The sequence below is a fragment of the Polistes canadensis genome, unplaced genomic scaffold (assembly GCF_001313835.1).
Source record: "Polistes canadensis isolate GaletaPanama2010 unplaced genomic scaffold, ASM131383v1 scaffold_60, whole genome shotgun sequence".
Taxonomy (NCBI): Eukaryota; Metazoa; Arthropoda; class Insecta; order Hymenoptera; family Vespidae; genus Polistes; species Polistes canadensis.
Window position 1 is genome coordinate 110,015 of NW_014569607.1, and position 14,485 is coordinate 124,499.

Sequence of the window (14,485 nt, forward strand, 5' to 3'; positions counted from 1 at the left end):
AACTTGCATTTTCTCGATAGATTTCCCTTTGGGATCATTGATTGAGTATGAAAAATATTCCAGAAGGAAAGGAATAAAATGTAATATGTAAGTTGAAAAGTTTATTCGTTCTTTCGTTCTTCTTCGATTCGCTTGTCCGTTCGTTCGTTCGTTCGTAGTGAAAAGAGAAAAAGATTCGCCCTCTTTCAATCGCGGATTAAAGTTTCATCCGGCTTTCCTACCGATAGGTCTGCACGATAAAAAGGTATCTTTATTTCTTTTCTAATACCTCTTCTAATACACGGACTTTAGTATCGCCGTAACACGAAAGAAATAACGAAAAGGGGAAGATAAATTTGATAATGTTAAAAGGTAAGATCCTTGGAGAATTGTAGGAAATCGTAAATACAAAAAAAAAGCAAAAAATAAAAATAAAGTAAAAAAAAATTGGGTATCGTTCGTTCGTTCGTTAAAAACGTTGCGCATATATCGTTGAATAGAAGAAAAATAATAATAAAAGGCAGGTTTTGGTATATCATTGATATGGAATGCTCGATCGAGTTTCCAATGGCAACAACAACGACCAACTTAGAAAGAAAGATAACCGCCTTACTGCGTTCATATCGACAAAGGTTAAGGGCTTACTTTTTTTTATCTACGAAAGCCATGTTGGTCAGGAAGTTTTCAACGGAGCTGTTCTAAAGTGCCGATCGCACACGGTCGCATTCAATCGACCGAATCGCTCTTTCCACGAGTATTTATCGCCGGATCGTCCGCTTTCTCGAATGATGCATTGATCTCGTTCTTCCCTAAAGAAAAGAAAAAAACAGAAAGAAGAAGAAGAAGAAGGAAACTTTGAAGCACACTCGGCAGGACCCGACAAATTTTTCCGCTTTTACCGATACCTTCTAAACTCGATTCACAAATATTTCTACAACTATTATACTTTTTCCAAATCTTGTCATACATCTTATCGTTTATCTACAGATATTAGATATTATAGAATTTCTACTAAGCGGATATTAACGTTAGCATTGCGCATTAAATGTATTACCTCATTTGTTTGAGCATTCTAATCCTCCAATCATCATCCAATTCTCCGTTAAAAGACTAGATAACATGTTATAATCCTTGTTAAATCGAAATGAAAAAAAAAAAATAAAGGTAGATTCGCATCCGAACTTCATCTTTCGAGCACAAAATTATATATATCTCTCTTCTCTCGTGTTTAATCTACGATAGAATTGTAAAGTACTTATCTCGAAATCCACAAGGTTTAACTCGCTCGTACGTAGAAACGGTTGAAATTTTTTACCTTATCCGTAAGTTGTTTTTTTTCTTTCCTTTTTTTTTATTTATTTTTTTTCTCTCTTTCTCTCTTTTTCGATCAAAGTTTTTCATGTCCGAAGCTTTCATCCGAGCGTGCTACCGTGCTTGTCCGTATCATGTACATTTGCAAGAGAAAGATTATCGATTCACTTACATGTAGATTCTATTCGAATCGATAGTTTCGCGCAACTAGAAATGTTTCCAAATATCATTCGTGGGTAATAGATGCCTCCTCGTTGGAATACCAATAATCACAGACATTTACAAGATATTCGTAGGATCCCGCGTGGATCCCATAAATTTCGATCGATTTTTCCTATTACTTAAACAATTTTCTTCTCTATCCCATGTAGATGCACGCAAGGTAAATTCGAATAAAACGATTGCGTTGAACGAAGTATTACTAAATGTAAAATCCGAGATTATGGGGTATTAGCTAGTTTAACGTTACAAATTGGAATGAAATATTTTCATCCAAAAATTTCGTTTATTTCTCTACCGATAATGGTCAAAAAATGAAAAATATAAGATCGCACATTAGCGAATTTAGAGAAAAATCGGTTGTCTTAGAAATTTCGGCGATGAACCGTTCGTCTATCCAAATGGAAATCGGCTTTATATTTCCACGGATGTTCGGCATTACGCCAAAGCCGATTATGATAACTCGTCGACGTCATCCGTGGAGCTTGTAAGGGGTTGCTTGTATGTAGCACGAAAACCGTCGTTTCTCTTAACCTATACCGATAAAGGTAATTGGCCTCGCTTGGTTTCCCTTGTTCGACGAGAACGATTAGTCAAACTTCATGGGACGCCGATATCGAGAACTCGTTAAAGCGATACTATACTGGAAAATGTACATAACATTAACGAATTCCATACAACGGAATCGCATTATATCTCCTATTAAAATCAAAAAATAATAGACAAAATACGTTTTTAACACTAGATTTATCTTGCAATTTCAATTTCAAATTCTTACCGCATGTGTAACATTTCCTTTCCGTAATGATGTCATGATTTTTCTAGCTGTAACTAAAGAATCAGTTTTATGGAAGAACTTTATATTATATTATATATTATATTCGCGTAAGAAATATATTTGTTGCTATTGCTATTTTTACCTCGCTAAACACTTCTTATTAAAGACCAGTCATTTTGACTGGTATATCAAAATACCTGATAAATCTAGTGTTAAAATAGATAGATAAGATGACTACAAATTTATTTCTTCAACTTTCTTCTAATTCGATTCCACGTTGTTACATTATTATGCGGCGCAATATGCACCAGGGAATGTACTCTTCCCATTTTCGTTTAGTATCGCATTTATCACTCAATGTCTCCAAAAGTGTCTTCAACTTTGGAAACGTTCTTCTTCGTTTCGTGACTGTCTAACTCTCGTAGGGAAAATAGCTGCGTGCGTGCGTGGGCGCGCGCGTATGATCTTGCGATCATTTCTACAAGCTCGCCATGATATTATAAATATTTATAAGAGTCGAAAGATAACTATGTAGAGAGAAAAAGGATAGAGAGATGTTACCTAGAAGCGAGTGAAATAGGTGCGAACCCAATTAAAGTGCAAATGTATGGAGATGCAGATAGTATGGTGAGTAACACAGTGACCAGAGTACGTACAGTCATGAAAGTAAAACTTAATCCACCTAATCGACAGCCATCGATCTCGCGCGTTCAGATACGAAGAATATTTAAAGAAGGAAAAAAAACGAGTAACGTGATTAAAAAGAGAGAGAGAGAGAGAGAGATGAACCTCCCGACGCCCCCCCCCCCCGGGAGTAAATATGTAAAATGGAACGAGCGGAAAAATAATGCTATTTTGATGATCTAATTATAGGTGGACACAATTTCGCGAAAGACGCATGGACTTTTCGTGTTAGGAAATACGTATACAGACAAATAGGATACATCGTATCCAGTGTCCGACAAAGCCACGATAATCGATACGTCGACTCTCGAAAGCCACAATGCAAATTTCGAAATCGAACACCGCAATACGCTTACATATCATTTAATTGCTAAACTCCGGGAGTATTGTTAATACTAATTATCGGTTAAACGTTCGATTGGTGTAGAATGTTATTGTTCGCACTTTCGAATCAATTTATACTAACGAAAGCAAACGGAAACGCGTGTCCTCTAATTCATCGCCGAATAAATTTGTTTTTAACGAAAATCTCAACTACGTGTTATGCAATTTGTAATAATTATTGTAACGTCGCTGTAAATGGAAAAACTCACGGGGGATGAAGTTGTTACAAAAGAGAAAAAAAAAAAGAAAAGGTTCGTTTTGACGAAGGAGAGAGAAAACAAATAAATGTTTTACGGCAAACAAATATTTACTCGAATAATTCGAAAATGTCTATTCCGTGGGAAAAGATTAACCAGCGCGGAAACGAATACGCGCGTTGGTGGCGCGTACAAATTACTATGAGAATACATAGAATAGGAGGGCTACCTAAATTACATTGTACACCGGTTCCTACACGCTTGTTGTTTCGAGCCAATATCGAAGCTAATGAACGGCCTTGGAAAAGCCATCCTACACGTCGCGCCGATCACCGTTTTGTCTATTACCATGGTAATGTGCGGAGCAAGCTGCCTAGGTGATACCGAGAAATAATTTGCGAGATGGAGATAGAAGTAGAGAGAGAGAGAGAGAGAGAGAGAGAGAGAGAGAGAGAGAGAGAGAGACCTCGATTCGACCACACTTGTTCGCTCGAAAATTATTATAGTCACGTACACATCGTGCTAAAGAACTTGTAACGCAGTATTCAAACCACCTCGCCGAAACACACACTCGAAACACATCTCTAGACCAGCTTTTGGCAAGAGTATATATATCGGCTTCATTAGAATTTAACGTCGACGGAAAGTGAGCACTAAGTGGATCTCTTCGTAGTACCTATCGAAAGTCGATGCCACCTGGAACCAAGTTCTATCTCCCAGGATTTTACTTGCTTGTCCGTGCTTTTTACTATCCCCCTATTTCTTTTGAATTCTTCCTTTGGAACCGAGTTTCGTGGTCGAACGAGAGATAAGTCTGATCGATAAAAAAAAAAAAAAAAAGGAGAGAAAAGAAAGATAGAGAGAAGAACATATTCTCATGAAATGTCGGAAAAGTCGTCTAGAGAAGATACGATAAGAAAGAGAAATAACAACGACGAGAGAGATGTTACGGCTATAGTAATCTATCTTTAAACGTAACCATTATTTTACAAATTCGCAAATCTCTCATCCATATTCAAGGGCAACGTTGAAGAGATATAGGTAACGTGTAACACGAATAGTTAGCAATGGTAGTAGGGTGGAATGGCGTATTCGATGCTAATCAGCGTGACATCTATTACGTGACGGTCGCATAGTCGCGTGCACATGCGCGAATACGTTATAGCCAATCAGTGATTTGTGCGTCTCACCGCTGCGGTGCACCATCAATTCGTCTAATTCCGGTTAGTACCAATGTGGGGCTTTATAATACTTCCAAACAAAGTGGACATCGTAAAAATCATGAAGAAAGGATATACCGATAAAACGTATCAGTCGTCCGCTTGAAGAGTAAGAGAGTGAGAGAGTGAAAGAGAAAAAGAAGGGTGGGCAGATCCCTGTGCATTTGTTCGCTTTGGATTTCTTTTATCGATGCCCCTCTATATAGACGTCCTCGTTCACTTTTTCGTTTCTTTCTACAAATAACATTCTTCGACGCAGCACCAACACATTTCTTCTCTTTCTCCAAAGCATACTATCCTCCCACATTTTATTCTCTCCACCCACTCTACCTTTCACAATCTCCCAGCCAAGATTTCTTTTTATCTTCTCTATATCGATGTCCTATAGATATATATATAGTGATATATATATATATATATATACTTCTCTATTCTCTTAAATAAACTCTTGTAATCGAGCACGGATCGATGGATTAAAAATCCAATTTAGAATACTGCCCGGCTTTTCGTCGTAGAAAAGAAATAGAGACATTTTCGTATCTTTCTCTCCCTTTCTCCCTTCTTCTTCTTCTTTCTCTTTGCCACTTCGTTGACTGTCCCGAATACTTTCGCACCACGAAATCTCCTGAAATCTAATCCTCTCTTTCTCTCTCTCTCTCTGGAATATCCTCCCGGCACATTCACGGTCAGGAAAAGCATCCGGAACTGGGAAAGTTTTTCCGAAATTCGTTCCGTCGACTGGCGACTGGCGCTAAAGGCGGCAGAGTTAGCAATAAAGTTTTCTTTATTTTTACTACCCCTTTGGCCAAGTACCGCTCCCGTATTTCCTTCGGATATTGACATATCGGGGGTGCCGGAGCTTCTCCTCTTAACGCCCTTTTTACACTAGTCTGGAATTTATGTCTTCTTTCACCCTACCCCACCTCAGCTAACTCACACCCCAAATCTTCTTCTTCTTCTTCTTCTTCTTCTTCCTCGAGAAAGAACCTTTACCTTACTCTTCGTCTTTTTCCCCCTTTTTTTTTTTCTTTCCTCTTCTTCTTCTTTTTCTTTTTCTTTTAATTCTTCTTCCTTTTTCCGTGCTAGCAGCACATCGTTCTCCGGCCACCTGCCTATCCTCAACCTCATTCCCTTCGTTCGAGGCGAACAATCAATCACCCTTTACCCATCTCTATACGTTTGCAGAATCAACCAGAAATCTCTATTAGCATTCCCCCCCCCTCCCACTCCCCTTTGGCATGTACACATCGTTTCGCTCTCTTGTGCATACTTATTACCCACATTTCTATTATCGAACGTGTTCCAAAAATGTTTAAAATAGGTAGGTACTCGTGCGTTATCCACGGAGACACATTCAAAATTTTCTTTGAAAATGAAAATTACGTTAAGCCCCTTTTTTGTTTTATTGTACTAACCGAGCGTCACTCTTTTTTGTTTTTCATTTCATTTCTCTTACAAGTCACGAAAAATTTCGCGGGAATTCGTCAAAAAAAAACTAACGAATTCGAAAAAAGTATTGCTTGTTTTCTGTTAAACGGCGGCTAAAAGAATGAACAATCGCTCGTCAGAGAGACGTATTTCTTGCAAGCAACGTTGTTTTCAAACACGTTTCTATTTACAGTTACCTTGGGATGTCAACGAGTGAGAGAAAGTACGAAATGAACACGGAAGACAGTATTGAAATACAGAGACGAAAATAGAAATAGAGAAATAGTTAGAAGACTAGCAAAGAGAGAAAGAAAGCAAACTCAACAATGAAAAACGTAAAACGTTATATCGTGACGCGAATATCGGTCCGAAAACGAATAGAACGTACTAGCAAAACCAACTGACAAAAGGTTCCTGAATCGGTTGCACGTAAAAATCCTTTGAATCGCGACTTTGTTTGTTTGTCGAAAGTGCGTCGAGCTTCCGGGCAGACAAATGTTTTCTACCAATAGCTCTCTCTCTCTCTCTCTCTCTCTCTCTTTGTCTCTCTCCGCGTATACAATATAATTGAATTTTCCTGTTTTATCAATCACGCCAACAGATGGAATCCAAAGTAAAAATCGTGTGAAATTGATGTTAAATGAAATTAACGCTAGGATATTAATAAATAAAACAATTTGATAAGAGATTTCGTTAAATTAACATAAATGATAAGTTAAATATAAATTGAACTGTGTGTTACAGGCGGATCGGAAGGTAAGGTGGATCTTTGGACGCAAAGCACAAAAGGCTGTGCTTGCAACTTCAATTCGTCTAGCAACGAATGCGCTTGTTGCGTACCCTCCGGTGGTTGCAGCTGCGGCACAGCTTCGCCCAACAGGTGCGCTCAATGTGGCCTCGAGCAACACTGCGCCAACAGTAAGTTAAAGTCTGTTCGTCTCAAAGCCTTTCACCACCGCGATAACGCTTTCCACCACGGTAGAGAATAGTTTTCCTCCTTTCCCTTCAGCTCTTCCGTTCGTCTAACTTTTCTTAATGATTTCCCGGATACGTTCGACACTAACAAAACGTTAATAAGATAATAATAATAAGTAGAGGGAAGGGGTTGTCAAATGCACTTCGACATGAGACTTAATATATTAGTAGTAGCTGGCTAACTTGCTTTATTATTCTAATGGGAGAACACCTTAAAAGGTATACTACTAATTTGTCAAGTCTCATATCGAACTGCATTTCGTAATCCCTTCCGTTTCCTATAAATTTTCGCTAAATATCATCATTTTATTAGTGAAGTCATGTCAAATTGTAAAGCAGAAAACGAATAAAATAAGAAAAAAAGAAGAAGAAATCTAATGAAGAAAGAAAATATAAGAAAAATACGACTCGTTCGTCAAAGTCCACGTAAATGATTCTCTCTCAGATTTCAGCGATGCTTTTCGGACATCCCCATTCCATACATTATAACATAGACATAGTATACTACCTAATGCTATTCTCCATGTTTTTGTTTCCTTTTTGTCAATTTATTAGCCATTTATTAACAAACATTCTTTCTCGATTTATCCTTTTCAAGACATTTCGTTGATTTCATTAGGAACTTTCATTTTAACATTGATTGTAATGTCATCGTTAAACTAAAATTCATGAAAAGAGTCATAATCAAATGGGTGGAACTGACGTGCAATAAAGAATATTGCGATTCATCCCAGATACGATTAAAGATCACGGTAATAATTGCGAAAATATCAATTAAGATTCAAATTACGTCATGGGATCGTCTTGTAATATCGTCGTTGAGACGTCAAGTTGGCACCAAATGGAATGACTCGACATTACAAGTTTTTAAATGGTAGATAAAAATTCTTTACGATTATCTCGAAAATGAACATTTCTTTAGTTAAGTTTACGCTAACGAAATATAGTATATGAAAGAAATATTAAGTCGCGTCAATACCCGCTAACGTACTTTTGTATTTTGAAATAAATAATAGGTAGACGAAAAAAAGATACAATTAAAAATAATGTCAAAGAGAGTAGAGTAAAAAAAAAGTACTAAAAGTGGATGAATTTATTATCCGGCTATCGACGCAAAGCAATGCCAGGAAAAAAGACGTTTCCTACGTCGGGCAAAAAGCTTTTTTGTAACTCGCACACAATTACTTTGTACCCTGCACAAATTCTTTGTCTTCCGTTTCTTTATTCTCTCTCTCTCTCTCTCTCTCTCTCTCTCTTTCTTTCTCCCCTTTTTGTCCGAAGTAAATTCTTCCACGAACTGGTAAAATTAAGAAAGCTCCTTTCTTTATTTCACTGAGATAAAACCTTTCCATAAGATTCTTCGAAACGCCTCGAAGTTTCATTCTTATACAGGATAAATTTTGACGCGTTCGATCGAGAATACAAAATTTCATATTTTCCTCATCCATTTGAAATTCTATACCTTCAAATAGAAGATTAAACATTTGTTTTTACTAATATTTTACGTTATGTCTTAGGAGGATTGGTCAATGCTATCGATAAATTCGATCGATCGCCGAGCAACGATATCGTCTATTTTATTTTTCTATCTTACTTTTCGAAATACTTATGGCGTAATACGATATCAAACTCCGTGAATTTCTTTTTGCAGTGTGCAATATAACGCTGGACAGCAGATTGCTATTCAGTAAATCTGATCGTGGCTTTGGACAAATAAAATCACCGTCTCTCGAAGGTCCTTCAAGGTGTACCTACAGATTCATTCCGGATACTGGACAGAGAGTTGAATTACAAATCTATCGTCTAGTTTCTATCGGACGTCACAACGACTCTGCGTAAGTAGAAACAGGAAATCTTTCTTTTACATCATTTTTATCGAAAATAATATATCGGGTTAGCACGTAATTCTATCGTACAGGAAATCCATAATTACTGAGCGTGAAATCGTATACAGAATCGATATATATATATATATACATACGTAACCATAAAGGTTCAACTTGCTTAATTAAAGCAACTCAGTTATCATCAATTCAATCTCTAAACCTTACTTCGATTTCGTGCGATCAATTTCAATCGAGTAAGTTCGATTCACGTGTTTCACTTCAAGAATAAAGTGTCATTTTTCGTCAAGTTACACTACCGTACGAATACACAAGACCAAGCTAATGTATAAATCAATGTTCAAGTATGCTAGGAGCATCAACGGATGGAATATTAAACGCAGAAAGTAAGAGATAAAAGAGTTAGGACTTGTTGAAGGAGAAGATCAAAGCGATTTCTTTCTCGGGAACAAGTTTTGCTTAACTGTACAGAATCTCGTAGAACTGATACAAGGAGAGAATCCTTTAACGCTTAAAGAAAAGTCCAAGGGTGTGCTCTTAGCTACCTGCTGGTTTCCTCCAATATGATTGTCGATGGCCACTCGCACCGATGGCCCTTTCAATTTATCATACTTCTGCTTTTATCGACTGATCATCATAGTTCTTGAGTTTTATTCGAGTCAAAGAGAGAGAGAGAGAGAGAGAGAGAGAAAGAGAAAGAGAAAGAGAGAGAGAAATAAAATAGAGAGAATGAAAGAAAATGAAAGGACTAACTGGTTCTTCTGAAAGCATTCACCGTAGGTACTGTTGGCTTTATCCAAAGGAAGAATACTTTTATTTTCCTCGTTCAGGGGGAACACACGAAGAGGTATTTCTACTATGGACTTTGGAAAAGTCTGGGAAATTTTTTGACGCGCGATTCACGCTTTACTCCTTCCCTATTTTTATTCCTCCCCCGCCCCTCTCTTTCTCTTTCTCACTCTCTTTATTCGTTCTTTCGAGTGGTAGGAAACTCGCGTGACGAATGCGAAGCACATCCTTCGTTGCGTATTCTCGAGTAGCTTTTGTCCATGGTATGGTTTCGTCTCGTTGAAGAGTGAATACTCTTTCAGAAAAGTAAAGATAGAAAGATAGAGGACAACGGCGGACTCCGTCGTGCATGTCGCTCGATTTTCTACAACGCAAGCGGACAAGTCGTCGATCGGTGAACTTATACATTTATACACGTACACACAAAAGTATCTATATATCCCACACATACACACACAAGTGCATGAACGCAAAGTACAAGACACGATGACGACGACAAAGAATACTATCGCGAACAGGAAACTTTTGTCCTTTCTCTCTCATTCCTTTTTCCTACTCGCGCAAGCTCGTACGTTGTCTTTCTCTTCCTCTCTATTCATCCTTGTTTATATTTTTGTCTTAGTGTTAATATAACAACGATAATATTTACAAGGCAAGTTATATTTTCTTTTCTTTTTCGGATTAGTTTGAACGAGAAGGAGATCGCTTCAAAGTCTAATTGTTCGACGAACGACGATTACCGGTTTAGTCTTTTACGAGTAGTCAAAGTGAATGCACGTATCGTGTCCCCAATTAAATGTATCCTACGTAAATATTTGATAGAATTATTTTGATACGTTTTATTAGAAGTTTTGAAATCGTTAATATTATACTCGTATTAATTTGTCCAATTTATTGGAAAATATTTGATTAACATTGGTTATAAAAATTAGATAGAAAAATAGAGATTGCAATCGGAAATATTTCAAAAGGAATATGGACGATGAAAGGACGCCGGGACATCATTTGAAACTCGGAGAATGTTTCCTCTGAGAAAGTTCGCTTTAGTATTTTTCTTTATTCGCAATAACGTTAGAAGTTCATTGGTATAAGTTCGCGTTACGGTGGTTAGCAAGGTAAGTGCTAGTGGAAATGAGAAATGAAGTCAAGATGAGAACATCGAAATCGAATTCTCTCTCGTCTCCCCTGGTATTACGAAGAAAAAATCAACAAATAAGATCATTCTCTTGATGATACGGAATATAGAGAAGGAAGAGGGTGGCCCAAAGAGTTAGGAAAAAAAAAAGTAATAAAAAGAGAAATGCGTCGATTCGCGAGAGGTACGTTCTCTCTGCAGCCAGCCGTTGTAATTTAAATCCAATTTGAGTTCGTTAGTTTACAATTAGTGCCGCTTCCATGGTGGTGCTCGCTTAATGTTATAACATGCTACGTATATCGCCCTTTGTCATCGCGCTTGCGAGACCAACTTACGCCTTTCTCCGTACCTAGTAGGTAACAACGAGCACTTTTCAGAGAACGAATAATATTCCACCGAGGAATCCTCCTCTCAACCTGCAAAAATGTCCAAACGCATCTATTTAATTTAGCGTGCGTTTGTTTCCTTTTTCTTTTTTTTTTTTTTTCTATTTCAAGCGTCGGTTGGCTCGAAACAGTAGCATTTTTCTCCTATTTCTAATGAACCATAAATGTTACCCGATATTTAAGAGTTGGAAAATGAAATATAAGTAGTTGGATGATTTAATCAAATTCAGGAAACTTAATTGAAAAGAAAAAGAACATCCAACGGGTTTCCTTGCGTTTGCCACATCATTATCGTAACTCATGTAAAATTTGACTCGTCTCCGAGCTTTTAACAACGTCTACATACCGTTCATTTTGATGCTGTCAAATACAGACCGCTTTACTGAGTCCTCCCCGTGCATGTTCGTAGAAATTAGTGATAATAGAAAGAGGAAGAATGTGAAAGATGAGGAATAAAATTTCATTCTGTATTTAATCGAAAATTCAAAACCCCTGAGAATTCCTAATTTCAGATGTCGGCTCTGATCTCTTCATTACAGGATATATACACCGTATGTACGTTTACCATATATATTATATAACTTCATATTCTCTCGAGAAGTTGTAATTAGGTCAGATCTCTGGATAAGGAGCGTGCATTTAGTTACCAATTCAAAATCCTTTTCTTTTATCTTTCCCACACGCACGCACGCACACTCGTTCGTTAAATTAAATGCTCGATGATACTTGAAATTTCTTCGCTTGTTTCTGATTTATTATCTGAATATCTTTTCGTCAGAATCGAGGATTTGACGGGATAAACGAAGTCCCAAGAAGAAAGGGAAATATATAAAGAGAGGATGCATATAGGCAAGATCGAGCGCGATGATGCCCACAGACGCGATAAATTCTTCTCTTTAAGCTCTTTAATAATGGCACGGAGAGATTGAAAGGCCTCCGTGGAACAATGCAGCCTAGGCGAACGGTTTTACTTTTTCCTTCCTCTTTTTCCAAGCTTTTTTTCCCCCGTGCCTTTTCTTTCGGCTTGAGATTATACGGTCCAACCCATAAATTTTCGAACGTTCCGTTACTCTTTAATACTGGCATAGAAGAACGACGGAGCAAATTATTTTCCGCGCATACTCCTGCACGGCAATGCGAGAGTATAACAAGAAAGAGAGAGAGAGAGAGAGAAACGGAAAAAAAAGGAAAAAAAATACAAATTAGGTGCGTTCTAACGCGATATAAATGGCAAAACACGTTCGGTATAAAGCCTCGAATAAAGGGGGTCGAGGTTCTTTGAAACGCGATTAACCGACTTTGCGTAAATGTAGCTTACGTAAGCGTTTCCACCGACTAATGTAAGCCAAAGAAAAGGGAACGTAAAGTGGACTAAGAATGATGTAACGATCGAGATCGCATATCGTTATGGAAAAGAATACCAAGAAGAAGAAGAAGAAGAAGAAGAAGAAGAGGAAGAAGAGGAGAAGTCCTTTGTTTCGTTCGTTATTATTCCAGCTTTAGCGAGTCGTGAAGCCGCTCTCCCAGCAGCTGGGCTTCCTTTCCGGACAATCACCTTCGACCATTAATTCTTTCATTTTCTCGCTAGGTTTGCCGCTACTTCCGTACACCAAAGCTGTCTTTCACCCTTCGCCAGTTGAGAAAGAAAACAAATTTCCGACTCGAGCTCGATCCTTTTTCTAGTTTTTAAAGAAAATCCTAGGAAAAAAAATATTTGCACGGCAAATATTCCCCCGTAGTTAAAGAAAAATGTTCTTACGGTAAAGGAGGACGATTTGAAGAGTAAGTAGAAAAAAGTTGAAATCTCGTTTTATTAATGCATCGTAGCCGATGATACGATATAAATTATGTGGCCGACCAACACCGAGGAATATCGAGTATTCCTATTTTCTGAACGATGCTTTTTTTTCTTTCTTTTTTTTACCCTGGATATTTATTTTTCATTAAATTCTTTCGCGAGTTCAACGAATTTGAAATACGAGTGCAATCGTTATTTACTGTCAACGTCTGTATCTATTTTGTTTGTAATAAAAAACGATCGACATGTTACGTAATTTTTCAACCGAAAATGAAAACTTACATTTCTTGTTTAAGAGGATATTTATTTTTAATAATGAAAGCAAATTTAAAAACGATCGGATGATGTATCATATAATGAATTTGTTAAAGTTTACGATTGTCTGCTTTTTAAAACGAATATGGTGAAACAAACCGACTTGTCGCATTAATTATCGTCGATGAAATTTCATTCGGAAACGTTGCAGTGTCACGTGCATATCTAAAATATACACAAGATACATACATGCCTACAATACGACATCCGACATTGCTTTCTCGTAGGAAGACTTAGAAACATGAATATATAATAACGCTTTTCACGGTGCACGTCGTGCGATTGTTTGACAAATGTTATCCCAGTATTGTACCATGTCGTAGATTCGAGAATGCACTGGAAGATAACTTTGTCTTCGGTCAACGCGATGAATAGGCTATCGTATTTTTGTCTCTAACTAGTTAATTGTATTAATTAAATAGAACAAAAAAGGTATGATTTAATAAATAAATTTATGCGAAAGGATTGTATCAGTACGTTCGAATTTACGAACCGTTCGAATATACATATATTAATAGTTACTTATTAATAAATATCTCGATACTATTTCACACTTCGAGAATCGAATAGATTTATCGAATTAGGCCACTGACTGCTTGTGGTTTAACTCAGTTATTTGAGGTTTAACTCGGAATGGATGTAATGTGTGTGATTGTAACTGGTTGACTGTGCGACTTGCTAATGTTCAGTGGTCGGTCGGTTGTTTCTGATTCCTCGATTAATTATTCGGAAAATCGACCGGAAAAATTGATGAATTAAAAGACTAAAGCTTTAGAAAGTATAATCCTATTTGATTCGTTACTTCGAGTATTCCTGTAGTATGAATCTTGCATCGGTATGGTGTGCGTGCTGGTAGGAATGTTTGGATGTATGTGTATGTCTATTGGCGAAGGGCCCTTTATCGCTTAGACGAATTTGAGAGGAGTTCATCGTAAGACAAGTTCCATCAGCCCTTCGGTTGTAAGACTTTAACATCGTTAACAGTAGTATAAAGTTGTTAAAAATGAAATCTCATAGTTAAAACTGCATCAAATATTTAGATT

The 14,485-nt window shown here is 37.3% G+C and overlaps 1 protein-coding gene across 1 annotated transcript in view; it reads left to right on the top strand.

The window, feature by feature from the left end:
• LOC106785963 overlaps positions 1-14,485 on the top strand; it is a 137,334-nt gene that overhangs the window by 46,311 nt on the left and 76,538 nt on the right. The window contains exons 3-4 of the mRNA XM_014746849.1: positions 6,945-7,118; positions 8,827-9,010. Of these exons, the coding sequence (XP_014602335.1) occupies positions 6,945-7,118; positions 8,827-9,010 (358 nt within the window). The remainder of the gene's footprint in view (positions 1-6,944; positions 7,119-8,826; positions 9,011-14,485) is intronic.